Source organism: Nycticebus coucang, chromosome 15 (genome assembly GCF_027406575.1).
Source record: "Nycticebus coucang isolate mNycCou1 chromosome 15, mNycCou1.pri, whole genome shotgun sequence".
NCBI lineage: Eukaryota > Metazoa > Chordata > Mammalia > Primates > Lorisidae > Nycticebus > Nycticebus coucang.
The window spans coordinates 11,805,574-11,826,279 of record NC_069794.1 but is presented as its reverse complement, the minus strand read 5'-3'; the positions used below and the strand labels follow the sequence as shown (position 1 = coordinate 11,826,279).

General features: G+C 43.8%; 1 protein-coding gene across 3 annotated transcripts in view; it reads left to right on the top strand.

Annotated features, from left to right (window-relative positions):
* The window catches only part of PCCA (propionyl-CoA carboxylase subunit alpha), a 396,610-nt gene that overhangs the window by 373,263 nt on the left and 2,641 nt on the right, over positions 1–20,706 (top strand). The window contains exons 22-23 of one of the 3 annotated variants that reach the window (XM_053563972.1): positions 8,705–8,845; positions 20,559–20,636. In XM_053563972.1, the coding sequence (XP_053419947.1) occupies positions 8,705–8,845; positions 20,559–20,636 (219 nt within the window). Of the gene's footprint in view, positions 1–8,704; positions 8,846–9,152; positions 9,919–20,558; positions 20,637–20,706 lie in introns of those variants that run through there. The other 2 variants (XM_053563973.1, XM_053563974.1) reach the window with 2 other exon arrangements.

Sequence of the window (20,706 nt, the reverse complement as noted above, 5' to 3'; positions counted from 1 at the left end):
CTACCAGAGTCCCTGGCCAGACGAGTGGGCCGCTGTGGAGGCTATAGGAGGGAGGACACAGGGTCGCGTGGCTCCCACAGTTCCTGGTCAGGGCATGCGGAGGGCCAGGGGGCGCGGGTCTTGGTGCAGATCTTATGGAGGTCCATGCGGCACCAAGCCCAGGAGTTTGAGGTTGCTATGAGCTGTGACACCACAACATTCTACCCAGGGCAACAGCCCGAGGCTCCAGTGTGCCAAAACCGGTCTCACTCTGCCTCTGAGGGTTAAGGCTGCAAGGCAGCTCAGATGCTAGGTTACTAGCTCCCTCCTGATCCTTGCTCTGCGACCCTGAGGGCTGACCTTGCCGGGGCAGTTCTATCACAGTGGCTCCCTGCAGCCCACAGCCAAACACTATTACCTCCGTCCTGCTCAGTCTCGGGCCCTAGACAATGCCCATACTTCTCCGCACCTCTGCTTAAGCTCTCCCCATGACAGTTCAACTGAGTGCCAAGTCCGAAAACACCAAAACAGATCACAGGTAAGGCCTTTCCAGTTTGTAGTCTCACTGCTGCTTGTACTTACGGCTGCTGACACACGCAACCACTTGCCAGTTTTCCACTTGGGGTCCTCCTCTTGGGGTTTGTCCTCCTCTTGGGGTCCAGAAGTCCCTTGCTGACTCCCTGTATCCTCAAAGGGATGATGATAGGCAGATCCCACCAGCCAGTGATGCCTGGAATCTGATCTCCCCAGACTCACCGTGCCCAGTTGCAGGGAAGCTGTTACTCGACCACCATCTTGCTCCACCACTCTGCCTTATTCACTCTTTCCTTCAACGTTTTTGATACTAGTGTTGATACAAAATAGCTCTTTTGTTCAAGGAAAGCCTTTCTGTTTTAGCAAAAAGTTTCAAAAAAGAGTTGCTGAAATGGGGTTCTTTTAAATTTTCTTCTCCACTTCTATTTGTGTAATTCTTTCTTCAAAAACCTGAGATCTTTTCTCACAGTTCTTGCAGCCCCTTTACTTGTGGCACACTGATTAGTTTAGTAAAAGATCAAAGTTCAAGAACCAATTTACCAGTAATAAAATAAAACCTTGAGTATAGATTGATGCTTAAGTGTCAGGGGATGAGTGTTCAATGTGATGCCTCACGTCACTGCAGCATGTTGACGTTATCAGTTGTATGTTGCTAGCCACTGAACGATTTACTTCGTGTTTAACTGCTTTTCCAATTGGAGCAAATACTGAGGGACTAGGCGTAATATCAGAAACCATATATTCCTTCCGTTAACATCCTCATCATGGGGCGGCGCCTGTGGCTCAGTCCATAGGGCGCCAGCCCCATATACCGAGGGTGGCGGGTTCAAACCCGGCCCCGGCCTAACTGCAACCAAAAAAAAAATAGCCGGGCGTTGTGGCAGGCGCCTGTAGTCCCAGCTACTCGGGAGGCTGAGGCAAGAGAATCGCTTAAGCCCAGGAGTTGGAGGTTGCTGTGAGCTGTGTGAGGCCACGGCACTCTACCGAGGGCCATAAAGTGAGACTCTGTCTCTACAAAAAAAGAAAAAAACATCCTCATCATGGACGCGTGTTGGTGCTAGCTGTCAGGCTCCAGGTCTAGTGGTCTGAACACATGGTGAGTGATGGGAGCAGGTTCTCACTCTGCTTCCAGGTTTTTCCTCCAGCAACTTTCACATATGTCACCTTGCTGCATGGGGGGAGGGACCCTTTCAAGGTAGTTTCCACTTCTTACTTTGCTGACCTTGGTTTTTATTCCAAGGGCCCTTGACATTTCTTTGTGGGTTTTTTTTTTAATATTTAGCATAATGATCCACACTTAAACTGTGAAACTTGAAGTTACAATACAGGTGTCCCTCAGTGAGGGTGCATGTGGTGAGAATAAGATGGAGTCAGTCAGGCTAGGATGAGACGACACAGCTGGTCTGGTCAGTTTAGGGCCTATGTGACTTTGGCCTCATGACTTCCATTCTTGTTTTGTAAATTTAGCTTCAACCTAAAAAATGTATCTCTTGAGCAGTTTAGGGTGATTAATTAAGGAGATTAACTTTTGATTTGGAAATGTTGTAATAGGTCATGGGTTATGCTGATTATTATTAATGTTTAAGATAAGGGTTAATATGGTTTTTGCTTTGGACTTTTATGTATAAAACTGTGGTTTTGGAAATGGAAGAGCAGAGTAGTCTTGGGGAAGCTACACTCACTGTTTTCCAGAATTGCTGGCCTCTGACAATAAAGTTTGTTGGACCTTATCCCCATCCCTGCATTTGGCTGACAGTGACAGGTGGCCAGACCCTCTTTGTCCAGTAACATAAGGGCTGCGCTCTCTGTTGAAAGGCAACAACTATGGCCCCCAATAGACATTTTCTGCAAACTTCAGTGGTGATAACTTGAACCAGGCACCCTAAGCTGTGGGAACTTTGCTTTATTTTCTTGCAAGGTAACATGGCGTTCGTATTTCACAAAGCTAAGCTGTTGGTCGTATTTATCAGATGAGCACTTGCAATAGATGATATGCTAACTGTTACCGTCAAGTTGAGAATTTGAACTGTTAACTGACCTACTGCATTTGTTCTCCGTGTAAAATTTTGTTATAACAGTGCTAATTACTACGCAGCTGAATTTGTGAAAAAGTGCACGGCAGTAATTTGCACCTTAGCGTTGCCTTGCTTTTTTTTTTTTTTTTTTTTTGTGGTTTTTGGCCAGGGCTGGGTTTGAACCTGCCGCCTCCAGCATATGGGACCAGCGCCCTACTCCTTGAGCCACAGGCGCTGCCCAGCGTTGCCTTGCTATTAAAAATATTGTGAACACGTAAGATGGGACACGCGCACTTGATTTATGAACTTCCCATGGGTATGTTTATCTGTGGTCACTAATGGTTTGACTTGTGGGGTATAGCATTTGGTTTCTCTATTTATGCTTTTAAGACACTCATTTTCACCCTAATGAGAGCTATTAAAGGCAGAATAGGACGTTTTAAAAAGAAGAATAGCATTTTGCGATTCAAAAAAAACTGAAGTTTTTAAATTATTACATGCTTTTGTTTATTTTTTTGGTAGTTTTAGAAAAACAACGAAACAATCTCCTGTTTACTTCCTATCTGTATGAAATCAACTGAAAGAGTCAAATTTTGGTGTTTTGGTAATGGTGCTAAATTCACCATTGTTTCAGCAGCAGATGCAAATGATTCTGTTCTGTGAGATTGCCATCCTGAGTGTTTCTACTTAATCAATCTATAACAAATCTAAATCAGTATGTGTATATATATATATATATTTAAATCTAAAACAACAGCTTCAAGTCTTGGGAAAGAATTTATTTTTGCCCTGTGGATGAGTCAGAAACATCTGCTTCAGGTAGTTGACAAGTGTTACTTATTAACCCATAAGCCAAAAACCCAGATAAGGACTCTGCCTAAAAACTACACATTCTATGTTTTTATAAATGTATATTCAGATTAATTCCACCTACCTATAATTTGGATTTCTGGCTGCCAGGACTTTTAAAAGTAATTTGTGTTTTTAAAAAATATATATAAAAAATTAAATTTTTTACCCTTAGAACCAGAGTTGTGCTGAGACTCTGCTCTTGGGCAGGAAGGAAATGTTTCAAAGGAACCTCATCTCCATATGGTTTCACTCGATAATCCTTTACCCACCATCTTCAGCTCTCATTCCTTTGCTTTCTTGCCTGTGGCTACATTTCTATCTCTGCATCAATTAGCACAGTGATTTATACAACAAGCAAGCAGTTTAGAGGTAATGGTACACAATTAACATCTCATTCCACCATAAAGGGTATGCTAAATACCCCAGTCATTCTTTCTCTGCCTGGAATTGAAATAAGTGTTTGTCCTAATTCATATGCTATCTGATGTGAAGTGGGCCTGCTTTGTACAGCACTACACCATTAATCTAATTATAGATAGCTGCAAATGAAGTGCTGTCTGTGCTGGGAGATTGAAGAAAATAGCCTTTTGTCATTTAACATGACTCTGAGAAGCAAGATCACACTTTGCAGGGCAATACTGCAAAATGGAAATCTCGATAATATTGCTGCCTGTTGCCTCTTTTCTAATTACAACAACATTGTAAACACAACTGGGCGCTGATATAAATAGAGCTGTAGATATGCTGTCATGTGGGTTGTAGGAGAAAGTCCTCTGAGTGCTGTTGGATTAAATGATGCGTCCTGATTGACAGCTACCTTGAGACTGCGCTGATGGAGTTGTCACAGCTTTCTGGGGACCGGCTGCTCCAGCCACTGCAGCGGCAGGAGGCTGTGGCTCGCTGCACTTTAGCTGCTGCCTGTTTATGGCACCTTCTTCGCCTGGGTTGTACCTCCAGAAGGACATCCGCAGGCTCCAATTCTGTATGATCTTAGTACTGTTTCTTGGATGTCTTTGGTCTTTTGTTGTTGTTTTAGGATATCAGGCTGTCAGGCCCTCTGAGGAAGCAGGGGGAGGGGAGTGTATTTTGCACAGCTTTGAACCTTGCTGTCTTTTTCCTCAGGGGATAGCAGTGTCTCCCCCACAGAGAACTTAGGAGAGGAAAACGTAGTTGAATTACAGTTGTCATTTTACTGAAGTGTTTTCGTTTATATTTCTTTTTTCTCTGCTTTTCTGCTATGCAGATGTTTTTAAAAATACATTGTGCAGCTTATCATTTCTGTCACTTTAAACAGGTTGACAGTTTTTCTGTAGCTCTGAGTCAGGAAAGGAGACAGGTAGGGAATTTTTTGAGTATTAGTTCTCACTGCCACACCGTGGGAATGAAGAGACCGCTGAATGTTCAAGACCTCTGGGGCCAGAGGGCATCCAACCTGGAATGGGAGGAGATCCTTACCGTTAAAGCAATGTGTCTGCCACCGCCCTTACTTACTGAGCGCACGTACACTGTTTGGCCAGTACTTCAGGATGTTGAGATAACCAATGTAAAAATTTATATTCAAGGATCAGCCTTTGTCCTGGACTTGGTGTCCTGGACTGTGGTCAGATGGCCAACAGTTGACATGAAGAAACATTCACGATTGGTCATTTATATGCTGTACGTTTCCTAATTGTCATTGAAGAAAGACTTAGAAATGAGCTGAGCCCGTGGGAAGAGGAACCACTCCAGAGGCTCTGAAATCACAACTGCAAATGTCTGTAAGCATACTGCAAGTACCCACCTTGTGTGCAGCCACGGACCTGGGAATCACAGTGGTGGGTTAGCACATGGGGGCTGGAGCTTGCAGGATGGTGTTTTGTGTACCCACCCGAGAGAAGGAGGTCTCATAGAAGATGATTCTTCACCCTCTCTGGGGTGCCGAGCTGTGGGCTGCCCACCTGCAGGATGTTTTTATTAACTTTTTAACCAGTTAAAAAGCACCCATCTCTCCTAAACCACAACTGGCCTCCCCTTTGTCTCCCAACTGCCGCACTCACTCCTCCTCCATCAGGTCCCACATAAGAGCTATGTGTTAATTTTAAAAGCAGTCCCACTGGCGTTCCTTTAATCATTCGTCTCTTGTGGCTTTCTTCCTGATCTTTTCATGTCTGCTGTGATTACTTTTCTTTCTTTTAAACTTCTGGAAGAAATTTTCTTGTTAGGCATGGATTCACATTGTAGACACTATAAAATTAATTTGCTTAGAGACCTGAGCTCTAGCCTTTACCATAATGGGGTCATTAGATAACACCTTGTTCCCTCCCACTGTTGATTTCCATGCCTGGGCCAAACCCAGAGAGCACCTGTTCTCTGCTCCAGCTTACACAGGGAGGGGTTTTTCAAGAACTTTTTATTCATTCAACTGTGGTTTGGAGAGCACTTCCTAAATCCAGCAGCGTGGTTCTGACCAACCCAGGGCTAATCAACTTCCAGCTTCCTGGCAGCAGAGTCTCACCGACAGGCAGCTTCTTATTACTCAAGCTGAAGCTTCTCCTGATTTCTAAGTAGGGCGAAACCTTCTGGCTTCTGGAATCATGCCACTCTGTACTGTCAACTAGCCATTCAAATCTTGGACCCTTGCCTCCAAAACATTAACTTCTTGGTTTATCTGCTTGAAAATAACAATAACAATGCTTAAAATCAGAATTCTCCAGGGGAGTTTGCACAACCCATGAAGAATATTTAAATGCCCATCGTGAAAGTAAACTTGGACCTTGTCACCGTAGTAGGGGTGCTTTCCTGGGATCTCTGCTAGTTGGCTGCCCTTGTGCCCCCAAAGAATTCAGAGAAGCAATAAATAGCAGTTTTGATCATAAGCTCTGAAAGCCCTGGTGTACATTCTTAAATGACTTCTTTTCTGGAGCATCAAAAAGCTTTGACGGTTCTCACCAGGCAATTCATTCTGATGGGCCCCCATGCTGCACCCCGCTTGGGCCACATCCCGGCACGCGCCCCCGTGAGCCACAGCACGGGCAAGCCAAGAGGTTGTTTTAAGAAGGCGTGTTTGTGCGGTATGCTGAAGGGGTCAGGACAACATCAAAGGTAATCTTAAAAGGAGAACCTCTCTCTGCCTCCTCTTTTTATTTCAGAAAGGTCATTTCTAAGCCAACTGTTTGCAACAAGGTCTCTCCAGAGGAGTTTACTCTGTTGTTATTTTTTGCTTGGGATTACAATAAGTCGCTTATCCCCCAAACAGATTTAAGAACAATAAACAAATACAAAAGGAAAAGGAACATCTCATCAATAACAAAGACTGCATCTAAAGGCATTGAGTCTTGTGACTCCTTTACATCTCTTTCCAAGCAAAGCAGGAGTCCTACAGGGAAAAGGAATCAAAAGATAGGAAAATTATAAAAATAGTAAAAGGATCCCGTTTTAGTTAGGATCTTGTAATTTCTGGGGAGAAATGGAGCTAAGCAGAATCTTAGCACTTTATCTGTATGCAGGCTTGTTTGTCTGAAATTAGTTTTCTGCTGTGTCCAGCGTAGTGAAATGTGGTAAACCATAGTCTTCTCAGTGCATAAAGATACTTTCCCTAAATTTAGGGCTTATGTTATGAAGTGGAATTGTACAAAACACGAGAAAAAACAGATCTGCAGCACAGTGCTGACCAGCCCAGGGTGACGCCACCTGGAAAGTAACTTTTTTGTTGACTCTGATGCCTCAAGTGATGTGGGTTTTCCTTTTCTCAGACAGAGCGCAGATACTAAAACTGTGCAATTTGGTCCAATTATATTCTCCCCTGTCCCCTCCTTCCCCCATTGATTTAATGAAGGACTTTGAGATACAATTCATGGCTGACAAATCTTCTCTGCCCAGAATGTTTATTAGACTGACAGCAGCCTGCACTCTCCTCGTTTTCTGTCGCCACTTATGACTCAGATGAATTTTAATAGGAGCAAAAAGCTTTTATTTGCTCTGTAATTTCACTTAAGGATCATATCCTTCAGAAGCTGGCAGCCACTTGTATGTCTTGATTGCAAAACACACACTCAGGAGTAAAGAAACATGCATGAGATGTTATTATTCAACCTGTCACAGTGTCGCAAATCCACTTGGAACCCAGGCCATCAAAGTGCTTCCTTGGGACCCTCCCCCACTCCTTTTCAATAGGCCCTGTGAAGAGCTGGCTTACAGATTGCACGGTCCAGGAGGGAATGAGAGGGGGAATTATGTTTTGTTTTTGCATCCCTGCCACCATGATGCCCACAGGAGGCTTTGAGTTACAGCAGCTCTTCCTGAACAAAATGGAGCGGCTGTTTTTTCTTATCCAAAAGAAATTTGGCCTGGTAGGGATCCAGAGATCTTCAGGTGGTGGTTCCAACTTCACCCATCCACACTTCCTCAAACCATTCTATCTTGTTTCTGTTTGGATAGACCAAATTGTGCCTCATAGATTTAACTCACAGAGATGGCAGGAATTCTCTTTATTAGAAATGTTCTGTTTCCAAAAAAGAAAGAAAGAAACAAAGAAAGAAAGAAATGCTCAGTTTCACTGAACTGCCTTGAATGTGTCCCTAATTTTTTGAGGGTCACCTACAGAAGGTGCCACAAAAATACTTGCCTATAAATACCGTTTTCTCTCAATGCTTGTAAAATCGGGATGTTATTGTCTTTCCGTGCAGAGGGCTTCCTTGTAAATACTTCATTTTCATCCGTCCTAACCATCTTGTCACATCAGACTGCATAATGTGCCTAGAAAGGAAAGCTAACCCTTTCTGTCATAAATACAATATTTTATATCACTGAAAAAATTAAATTTTATGTTTTGCCCAAAATGAACACTGAACCCCTTTGTCTTAACTTATTGATACCAGGGAACAGCAGCTCTCAGGAGGGGTGTGGGGAGTCTGTGACAGCAATCTGCTGCCATCTACTGGCAAGTGTTCACAGAGTCACTGCCTTTATCCCGCTGGCTCACCCAGCTCCTGGGATTTGCCTTCACTGGGTTAAGTTTTAAAAGCAATGAAGGGAATACAAGTAAAATTCTCACTGCTTCCTTTATAAAGTTTTGAAATGATTTCTTTAAAGATATAGGATGATGATTATTTAACATTAGTTAATAATCAGAATAGTTCTTGTTTCAAAAAATCTCTAAAATAAACAGCTCACAAAATGTGCCCGAAACAAATATATTTAGATGTTGTGTACAATAATTAAAAACTATATGACCTTTAAGGGCGTTATTGTTAAAAGCTAAAAACATTTTGAATGGATGCTACTTTTGAGGAAGAGTTCGTCATTTAAAGTCATTTATGATTTTGTTTTGTTTTGTTTTCCCTAAGTATAAGGTGCGTGTCTTAACCAAACTCGCTGCAGAATTGAACAAATTTATGCTGGAAAAAGTGGCTGAGGACACGAGCAGCATTCTGCGTTCCCCAATGCCTGGACTGGTGGTAGCGGTCTCTGTCAAGCCCGGCGACATGGTAAGGGGCTGTGTCGTCTCAGTGGAACATGCTGGCTTCTCACTTCTGTCCAGAACGAGGGCCAACAGCACCATCACACTCTTTGCGCTGCTTTCTTGAGTCCCATGACTCCCACAAAAGAGCAGAATCTGTTTGGCTCATCATTCTTTGTATGCTTGTTTCACTTTGGATTAGATTAGTAAATATTTGGGCACCTCTCCTCCTAAATGAGCTGGGACTAGAAGAGAAGGAAGGCTAGATTCATTCTGATATTGCAAATTCAGTGTTCAGGGAAATGTTTTACTTAAAATTGCTATTATCTTTCTAGTACTGTGTGCTTGAAGCATCCTTGAAGAACTCATGCCAAGGAACAGCCTTCCATGGAGGAACTTTTTGCATGATTTTTGGAATAAATGTCTAATTGGGGAAGAGAGTTTTAAGGAAAGGGTAATTCTATAATCTGGGCAGTACCAGAGTACTCCCCCAACTTGATAAATATAATTTAGGATCACAGTTTGAAGTTTTTCATCTTGATCTTATGACATTAAAGCATAAATCAAAGCTATGTTGATATTCCTCATGTGTTCAGTCTCAAGATAACTTGCTATGGATGAATTTGTAGGATGCATGCATTTTCTTAGAGCATGGATAGAAATCTCTATTGATAAGCAGGAAAATGAAAAGAAAACAACTGAAGGCACAATCAGAAGATTGCTAAGGGTGCTTGAGTACTGGCGTGTTGAGTTATGGGCAGGAACACAGCAGCCATGCACAATGGTCTTTCCTAGATACACATGGCGATTCCCAGTTGCAGCTCAGTTACGTCTTTGGGCTTTATGTACTCCCCTGGGAAGGTCATATTAGAAATGCTTCCTGATTTCTTTAATAAAGGTAAAATATCCTCTTAGCATTGAGAGAGAATCGTGTAATTGACAGTGGCTTCTGGAGGAGTATTTATGATAAATGAATGTTAAGAAAACATGATCCGTTTTAGTTGTGTAAACAGTTCTGAAATTGATATGTGAATTTAGAAAACTGACTTAACAGTTACTTTACCTGATGATATAGAAATACAATTACTAGCTTTTCCAGAAAAGCATAAAAGAGACTAGTTATGCCCGGCCCCGGCCAAACTGCAACCAAAAAATAGCCGGGAATTGTGGCGAGTACCTGTGGTCCCAGCTGCTCGGGAGGCTGAGGCAAGAGAATCGCTTAAGCCCAGGAGTTGGAGGTTGCTGTGAGCTGTGTGAGGCCACGGCACTCTACCGAGGGCCATAAAGTGAGACTCTGTCTCTACAAAAAAAAAAAAAAAAAAGAGACTAGTTATGAATTGTTATGTTTATTTTGAAAGCAATGATATTCCTGGAAGAAGGTACTTATTACAATTGTCTAATACTCGAGTTAGCACTCGGGATTTGGGAGGGTAGCACATGAGAGCTGTCTCTGTGTGTGTGTTGAATATGGGGCAGGATTGGCCTTGTATCTGTTCCTTCTACAGGATTAGGCTGCCCCTCGGCCTTGACATTAAGAATCACACAGTAACATATGAACTAGCCACAGTCAGCAGGATCTTTTAGTGACTAGGACTGCCTTAGGTTGGTAAACAATCTAAGGGGCTTGTTTTTTACTCGTCTGGAAGCCACATAGTTTGTATACTGCCAGCCTGAGCTTCTCAGTCTTGTGTGGCTTTAATTATAAAATCACTGCTGTGTTGTTGTTTTTTTTTTTTTTTAATAAATGCTTTTCCTTAAACCCTTACACCTGAGTACAAATCTAAGCGGGGGGTGGAGGGTAGGGACAGGAGGGCTGATGTTGCACTTGGAGCCCCACGTGCCTGGCGTCCCTCACAGAGGCTGCTGAAGGCCAGAGCTGCGTGGCCTTGTCCTGCTACACAGCTGCCGTCTCCTGGTCCTGCTTTTCCACATACCAAACGGGTTTGGCCTTTGTACTTTCCATTTCCTGGTTAATAATTTAGCGTGGGAAAGGAGGAACAATGTGATTTTAGTCCTCGGTTCATTGGGGGAGCCCAGATATTGAAAACACCCACCAAAAATTAAATGTGGGTACTCAGGGTGGTTTAATTGGAGAACTAATTGTTAAAAATGTTACTGCAGAGCCATAGGGACTGTATTTATGTATTCCTTTAAAGCAGAGTACATGGTAGGGGCATGCCCAGTGAACTGGCACATCCCGGAGCTCTCCTTCCTCTTACAAATGCTGTGTGCACGTGGGTTTTTGTAAGTAAGGCTGCCCAGGTGGGCCCACGCTGTCTTCTATTTGTCTTTTTTGGTCGTCACAGAATTCCTTTCATATTCTGTGCCATTGTGTTTTGATAAAACAGTGTTTTCTCTTGAATTACTACTTGGGAAAATGTCCCAAAGCACTGATACTGAAACCAAGTGCAGGATGAGGAGTTTCATTGCTGGCTTTTGTAACAATTCCCATAGTTAAATTCTGCCTCGTGTAATTAAAACACAAGAAACTTTCCTTGGACCAAAGGCACAGCACTTAACTTCAGGCCATTTTAAGAAAATACTACTTGTGGCTTTTAAGTTTTGCAGTTTTAAATTATTTTAACGCTGCGGGACGTGTTGTTTTTCTCAGCAATAACAATGGTTGAGCGGTGTTCCTCTTTTATCAGTGGGAAGATAATGGAGTCCGTCATCTCCGTGTACTTCAAGGAAAACAAGGTCCTGAAAACAGCTACGAGCCTTACAAGTTTTCTGTTTTTCTCTGAAATGTTCTTTTTTTCCAGTAATCTGTAATTTTTATGTTTAGCTGAAGTAAAACTTGACAAATCTTAGTATGACAGGCCTGGCAATAGTAAGTTCCACCAGTCTAATAAATCATAAAAAATAAGTTTTGTGAAGTAAACAATTAGAACAGAATTTTAAAAACTTCAGAAAGAAGAGATTTGGGGTGGCTGTCGAGAAGTAATAAATCTACTCATGGAGCTTGTCGAGCTCTGTAAGCTGCTTCATTTGAAACCCGGTCCCTCTCTGCGCTCAGAAGCTGTGCTTTTTTCTGCATGCTTTTTTAGCTTACATGGCAAAAGTTCCCAATACTGTTTCAGGGTCTATTATATACTATTTAACATTAATTGTGAGTAAAATAAATTTTTAAATGATTGTATAATATGTGCAAAGAAGATGTTAATAATAAAATACATATAAGCAAACAAGTCAGTAAAGAACAAAGTAAGAGTGGATTTTTAAAATGAAGAATCACAAATTTAATTCAGAAAACAATTGATAGGATGTATTAAGCATGTCTTTTCTACATCCTTTTTTTAGTATGCCTTCTAAAAATGTTTTTGCAGTAACTGATTTTCATTTCAGTTTGAACCGTACCTATTTTTCTCTATATAAAACACCATCATAAACTGGGAGGACTCCTACAAAGTTTGCATTTCTATGACTTATTTTAATTTTTTAACTTCTGTCTTTATGATAGTCTTCAAATAGAAATATTAAAAATATATGTTCTTTCAGAATAGCAGTAGAACACATTCTTCTTCCCAGGTACTAACATTAGACTTAACAGCTACTGAATTTGTCACACAATTTTCATTTTGGCTTTGAAGTATAAAATAGTCTATGAGCACATCTGTTAGCCTTTTGATACCAGAAACTAAACAAAAAGACACAACCCAGGGAGATATTTTAATATTGCCTTTAATTAAGATTCTTTCAAGATGTGTTTGGATTCTACAGTCATCTTGGATTTGCTTCAGAAATATTCATCTTATTAAATACAGGGTGGACATAAAGTCCATAAAACTGGACACTATTTTAAATTGCACACTAACTTTATGGGCACCCTGTACACCAAAAAATTACAGGAGACACAAACTATACCCCTTTTACGTTTATCTCTTAAATATGAGTGAAACAGGTAAAATAACAGGCTGACACCAAGTACCTCTTGCTGCTGCTACTTGCCACACATTAGCAGGACAGACTTTGGTTTGATGGGCCAAGATTCACCTTGTAAAGGAACTGATTGTTAGTAGAAGGGCAATGAGGTGTTTGGGATTGTTGGTCTGGTGAACAATGCCAGGCGGCAAAAACAGTCTACTAGACTGTGCACCAGGGAAAAGAGGACACCTGTAATCACTGGTAGCTGCATACCACACCTCACCCTGATTTTTTTCCCCCTGTGTGTGCTCTCAAAGAGGGCAGGATTTCTAAGCAGGTGGGTGACAACAGACAATGGGACACAGGAACCCCATTGCAGAACATGGCATTCACACCTCCCCTTTGTCTGCAAAGCGCCTGTGTAATCGAGCTTATAGCCCATCCTGGGGCAGTGGCCAATTTGCCAAGAGACCTTTATTTTTCATTTCTTGAAGAAACAGGATTTGCAAAACTCCTTAAACTCTGAGGATTGCAGATGAACAGGGCTGAGTCGACGCCCTGCTGTGTGCTCCTCGGCCTAGTGCCTATGTGCCTCGTCCAGTCCAGTGTCAGTAATTGTGGCTTTTCCTGACAGAGGAGCTGCTTGGCTGCTTTGAGTTTCCAGTTTTGGGATACTTTGATTTATAATCATAAAATAGTTGTAATAATTAAATGTACATATTTTATAGCAGTAGTTATTCAAGCAGTTTATTTACATGGTGCTAGTTTCTCACCCAAACCTCAGGTTGTATCTCCCAACATACACTCAAATACACAGATTCATGTGTTTATTAACATATTTAAACTTTGAGATTATGAAGTATTACATGATACAGAAGGTTGTAGACAGTTGTCCAACAAGCACTCCTGTGTTGTGTGCTCACCTTTACCACATGCCTTTCAGCTTTAACTTAACAATAAAAATTGACATAGACCATGAACTTGCCCTGTGGCTGCTCCCCAGTCTAATTCCTGTCCTGTCTTCTTCAGAAGTAATGACTCTTCTGAATTTGGCCTTTTAATCTTTTCCAGATAACACTTATTTTTAAATTTTAGGGTTGGTTTTTGTTCGAGATAACAATATGGGAATTTTTACAGTTTAACTTAATGACAATTATCAATAAATGATAAAAAATATTTTTATGGATCAAGAAATTAAATACTGTAGGAGAGTCTTATGCAAGCTTGGCCTTTGATTTGATTTTTCAAGGAATGACGTAACTGGGATTAGAGGTGATATTATCTTTGTTTTAAACATGTTTGAAGATGATCATTTTCTCTCTCTCTTTTTTTTTTTTGGCTGGGGCTGGGTTTGAACCTGCCACCTCTGGTGTGTGGGGCCAGTGCCTTACTCCTTTCAACCACAGGCGCTGCCCTGAAGATAACCATTGTCAACCTTACCAAGATTTGAAATGTTTTCTCTTCTAAAAATAAAAAATGCAAATAATAATACATGTTCTTAAAATTCATTTCACTGAGTCCTTTAAAACAGCATTTCAGGTTAGTAACAACTAAAACTGATTTGGACACTAAATTTAAAAATGGGCAAATTTATTTCAATTTTAATTCCAAGGTGATTACCGGCCATGTGCATTTTCGAAGTGCTATAATAAAGCATTTTTTCCAAAATAACCCCCCAAAACAAAAAACCAACTCCCAATACATTTCATAAAGGTAGAGAGAATCCAGGCTGATTTCTGAAGGTATTGTAAATGGCATCAATTTTGACTAGTTCTCTTTGTAACTATAGGCCTTGGCTCTGTTTTTGCACTAACTTAGAAGGCAGTAGGGAGTAATATTTTTCTTCATTTTAAGGAATTTAAAGAAAACCTGGACCCGTTTTACATTGGCTGTGACTCTGCATTCCCACCCTGAGTTCCCACTGCCCAGTTCCTGGGAGTCAGTCTGAGCACCCGTGTACACATGCCGTGCTCAGAGCAGGTCACTGAGCTCAGCTGCCTTCCCGCCCTGTGTCTGGTGACAGTTCCATCCTCCCTCAAACACTGTGGCCTCAGTGCCTCTTTTTCTCTGTTTCATACAAAAATGTGGGGATGTACATACACATTTCTTCTTCGGGAAGTATCAGGCCACATTTTCCAGCCTGTCTCACCAGCTCAGAAAGAGGAGGTGGCAATGATCAGGTGCCCAGAGTGCTTTTCCCCAAATCTGAGCTGCCTTTCTTCACATCTCAGGCCTAAGGAGAAGTGTCTATAACAACGTGATTGCAGGATTTCCACTTTGTGGCATGGTCAGCAGGGCTGACATTGATCTAGGTTTTTCGGGTGGCCCAGCTCCACAGAATGGGACACTGCAGGGCCGGTCAGCCCTCTGAGCCTTCTGTCTAATTTGGCAGAAAAACACAGAATGTAGGACAACAAAAGAAGGCTCTCCTTTTTCTATAAAAAATTCTCTCTCCCACCCACCCCTCTTTCCCAAAAAGGGGACTTAATTTTTCAGCTGCACGGAGTGATTTGGTGCTCACTCTTGCATTGAAACAGTTGCTGTCTGAACAGGCAGGAAACAGTTTTCTTTTAATTGCCGAAATCATTCGGAAGTGCTCGGTGCCCTGCTTCTGTACAGCAGATGCTGTGCATTAATTGGCCTGCGTGGAAGTGACCAGGGTTCCTTGCAGCGGGCCCAATTTTAGGCAGAGGGTTTAAATAGCTTAGTTATTATTTTGTATAATCTGGCGTACATTGTGTGCTCCTGCACGTGTCGTATTTCATGGTCTGCAGTTTCTAATGTCATGTGGGTTTCAAAACCTGCGTTTCTCTGGTAATGTACTAGCAGCAGGTAAGCTCAGAGTACCATCCATCAGGAGCTAATTTTTTATCCAGATACTCCAATGACTGATGAACCTGTCTTTTGTATGAATGTTTAGCACAGTAGAAAGCCATATGCCACTGGCACGGTTTCCTCGGCACTCTTTACAGTTGCTGGCGTGGGCTTACAAGGGGGGTGCTTGATGCCGTTTACGTCCTCTGGCCTATATTTCAATGATAACGCCTTTGAAACAGCCCTGGGTTTGGACGACAAAAGAGGGTAGGGTCTGTCTTGAAGGATACCTGACTCCCATCATCATTTTCTTTATCAGAAATAGGACTGCACACTCCTAATAGGGAACCTTGTTTTGTTACTACCCGTCTGTTCAAAACAGACCTCAGCCCATTAGAAGGGCCTCCCTTGTGTGGGAAGACCACAGCTGTTACTGTAAATCTCATCCAGTCACTGTATCACCCCCATTTTGTGGCTCTGAAGGATGAAATTGAGAAATGAAATACTGTGCAGTCATCCTTCACATCTCCAATTTTAGGCCTTTGCCATCATTTTCATGCTTTTATTCCAAATCAAATAACATTAGTGAGCTATACCACCTTCTGATGAGTATCTGGTATTGAGTGCAGCTTTCAAGTCTGTACTTTTGGGGGCTTCCTTTTATGCTGGGTGATCTTTTTTTTCCCCTTTCTCTTTTTTCTTTGGGCATTTTCTTTGAGCTTTCTTAGTGGCGAAGGCAGTTTGCAGTTTGAATGATACATGTTGCCAAACGTGTCCCGTCTTAACATGTTTTCCAACGGGGGCGCATGTGCGGGAGAAGCTTCTATGTCTTTTAATCTTTGAGGAAGGAATGAAGAGAACTTGGTAGAAGGATATTGGGGGCTTTAATCAGAAGTAAGAAGTGGTTTAAATCATTAGCACAACAAAGCATGCTATAGGCTTGAAGATAGAAGTCTCTGGGGAAAGAGTCCTCTGAAAATAAATGGAACTTGATAGATTTCCATATCATTTATAACTTCCCTTAATTACACTTGGAAGACTCGCCAGTAAAACTGGAAAATTGGCAGCCTATATCCATTAAAGTCATTTTGCCGACCATGGCAAGCAGCTGGCTTTACTGGATTTTATTTCCCATCACTCACAATTAATCATCAGCTGGAGATGTCTGAAACTCTTCAGCACTGAGCAATGCTGGGTGACAGGCCACAGACCATGAGAGAATCTGCTGAGTAAATGGGCCGAGGTTTTTCTCAAGCTTACTCACTTTGGGGCAAGGCCGACTCCCTCTTAATGAGTGCCGCTCTGGTAATCGGATGTGAATGTGAACCTTGACCCCGTGTCAAAGGAGAGGACGCAATAAGCCGGATGAAAGATACAGGATTCAGGCCTAGAAACTTTACACCAATTAGACAAGGAGCCGGGAAATACATCAGGCCCACTAGGTTTATCAAAAAGACTTGCGAGGCTTGTGACCATTTTGTAAGCCCAACATTGGAGACATCCTGTCACAATCATTAAGTCTTTCTCAGACGATTCACAAAAGTGTTGGAGGAGTGTGTGCTCATATCCTGTGGAGTGGGGCTGCACAGGGATGCTGCTGGCAGAGGCTGAATGTTGCACAGCCCCCACTGCACGCCCAATGCCTGGCCTCCCGAGTACCTGGGGCCCTCCGGAAGGTGTCGCCTCTGCTGGGCCCACTGCCCAGCTCCCTGTGTGCGCATCCTGTGAGAGCTGACACTGCTGGGCAGCAGGCTCCCGAGTCCTGAGGGGAGAGCAGAGCGGTGCTGTCTCAGTGCCTACCCCGTCCATGGAGCACATCCCTCCAGTGACAGCCGCTCCCAGAGCCCAGGCAGGCGTGCCTTATGTCCCACTGTATTCTTTGATATATGTTTTGTACCACATTTGGTTCTCTGACTTGATTTTTAAGGCATGAAGTAAGTAGGGATTGGATCGATGTGTCTCTGTGTAGAACATGATCCTGTCGAAGAAACGATCTTTGTCTCAAAGGGTACAAGGAGCAATGTCTAAGAGCTGAGCTTGGGGATGAGTGAGTAAAAATGGTCCACAAAACAGACTGCTCCAGGTGAAGGGAGGGAGATGCGGACAGCAGGTTTCCCCTTGTAGCTAAACACACCAGGTAGACCAGCAGTTACAGTGAGAGGAACTAGAGGGAAGACCAGGTGTGAGGAGGCACCTGGAGTGGCCGGGATCTGATTCTGTGACCCAGTGCCATACTGTGGATTGGGCGGGAGCTGGGATCGCTTTGGATCCAAACACACTATTTTTGGAGGGGAAGAGTGTTTCTCTGTCACCCTGGGTAGAGGGCAGTGGCATCAGCATAGCTCACAGCAACCTCAAACTCCTGGGTTCAACAATCTTCCTACTTCAGCCTCATGAGTAGCTGGGACTATAGGCATTCACCATGACACCTGGCTAGTTTTTCTGTTTTTAGTAAAGATGGAGTCCTGTTCTTTCTCAGGCTGGTCTTGAACTCCTGGTCTCAAGTGATCCTCCCACCTTAGCCTCCCAGAGCACCTAGATTACAGGTGTGAGCCACTGGATTATACTTTCTTTAAAGTATAATTTATATATTTATTGAATACCTTTAATCGTGTATTATATGAGAGCATTCTTATAGGCACTTTTTTTTTTTTTGGTAGTTTTTGGTCAGGGCTGGGTTTGAACCTGCCACCTCCAGCATATGGGGCCGGCGCCCTACTCTGTTGAGCCACAGGTGCCACTCCTCTTTAAAGTCCTTTTAAACAATTTATCAGAGTCTCTCAACCAAAGGGAGGGACTGTTTTTACTTTGGGACTTCTCACTTCTGATTGTCCCTGGCAAAAGTAGAGGTTTTGTTCTTCTGATTGATTGGGAACCCAGCCCTTGCAGTCACCTGCCATCACCTCTTTGCAAATTGCCCACCTAACAAGCACACAGAGGCTGGCCAGGAAAGATGAGTGTGGGCAGTGAGAGCAGAGCCACCATAAACTCCTTGTCGACCTCCAGCTGCCCTTTGGCACATCTGTGGGACCATTGTCAGGCTGGACTTTGCAGGCATGACCATTGGAAATCTTCAGGCCTTGCTACTTTTTCATATTTGCAATTTAACTGTTAATCAGTTACTTAAAGATTGGCATTAAGAAGCTGGCTACCTTAAGCAGGGCCATCTGTCTGACCAGCAGATTCTGTGCGGTGGCTGATGGGATGAGAAGGGGGTGCACCTTCTGGCAGAGGGGGCAAGGTATGCCAGTCACAAGAACCTGCTGGGCTGGGTGGGGACATGAGAAACGAGCATGTGGGTACTCTTGGCGGTGTCCGTCCACCTGTGAGGGTAATAGTGATTAGAGCTGAGGTGGGGAGTTGGTTCTCAATTTTCAATGTAATTTCTGTTCTGTTCTGTCACGTCTCAAAACCATTTCCTAGAAAGTCCCCTGGCCCTGGTGCCTCGGTGCCTAGTCCCTGGGTCAGGGTCCACCTCAGTGAGTCCAGATTGAGCCTGAGAGGCCTCTCCTGGCACCAGGGCTTGCGCTTGTGGAGCTGTGTCGCAGGTGTGCTGTAGTGGGACTGTCCCTCCCCATCTCTCCTGGTCCTTTCCTGCCTTTGAAGAGAGAAAAGGCTCTAAACTGCTGACGTGAGGGAGTGACCCTTCTGACCCGTCGACGTCTCTGTGCTGTCCCTCCTTCATCCCCCTGCATTGTGGAGAATCGCCCTTGCAGGCTGATGCCTCAGTCTTCGCAGATGCAAATGCCAAGTGAAGGGAATCAGAGGGCAGCGGGCACAGCGCTTCCCAGCCTGGCTCTTCCGCAGCATCTCTCCTCCGTGCCAGCAGTGAAGCGCTGGCATCCCCTCTCTTCCTATATTTCTGTGCCAGGAAAACACAGCCCACCACCTGAACAGCACAGGAGAAGAACACGCAGGGCTCAGGCACTCCGGATTGCCAGCAAGACAGCTTGTGCCACATGGGGGGCCCGGAGGGGGACTTGGAGATTATCTGGGGATTTCAGGAAAGAACATTCTCTCGGTACTTCTTTGGCCTCAGACAGGCATAGCCATCATGGTGTGAGCGGCCAGGAGCCCCACACCAGCATGTCCCTCATACCCCACAAGGCTGTTGGACTCTCTCATTCCAAACGCTCACAGAGATAAGGGAGAAATCTGGCCCAGCTCGTCGTATCCACCCATCAAGGCCGAGAAAAGTGAATAGGTGGCTTTTAGTCATAGCTGATGCCTGTGCAGAAGCCCAGGTTTGGCCCCAGTGGGCCCACACTGGCTCAGCCTGGCTCCCTCTGGCTCACTCAGATGGAAGGCAAACGTCGGAGCAGGAGCCTGAGGGAGGGCACGGGCCGAGGCTGCTGCTCTCCCTGCGGGGAATGGGCAGAGCTCCTGACATTACTCCCTGTGTGGGAAAGTGCTGTCTGGGAGCACTGCCTCGTCAGAGCCCCTGTGTCATCTGGAGATTGGGACTGTGGTCCTCAGGCCCTGATGCTGAGTTCTCCAGGGGTACAGACTGAAACTCCCATTTTTTAGTAACAGCTTCACTGAGATGTAATTGACATAGAATTCAGCCTTTTAAGGTGCACAATTCAGTGGTTTTATTCTGCTCAGAGCTGTGCAGCCATCATCGCAGTCCATTTTAGACTACTTTCACCGTCCCAAAAGGGAACTCTGTCCCCCTCAGCTGTCACTCTCCTTTCCCCCTCAGCCCCAGGCAACCTCACCCAGTTGTCTGGAGATCAGCCTCTTCTGGACACGTCAGGTAAGTGGACAACATTCCATTTTTGCAGCACCTCTGTCAGTGGCAAAGACAGCCTTAGAGATGCCTGGGAAGCCCCACCACCAGTGTCCCCAGTCCTCTAGTGTCAGGATTTTTTCTAACAAGGACTTGATGGTGGAGGGAATGCCCTTTATCTGCTGTCCCTAGAGATGAAGAGATCCCTGCTGCTGTTTACAGGTGAAACTTACAACGCATTTGACAAAGAATTTCTTAACAGCTTTGGTCTTAAGCATTATTATAAAATTAGAAGGCTTTGAAGACTTATAGCCATTCTCTCTCCATTTTTTAGGTAGCAGAAGGTCAGGAAATTTGTGTGATTGAAGCCATGAAAATGCAGAACAGTATGACAGCCGGGAAAACTGGCAAGGTATGTCCCGGAGTTTCCACCAGCCCTCACTGGCCTTCCTCCTCTGAGCGATGGACAGTCTAGCCTGAAA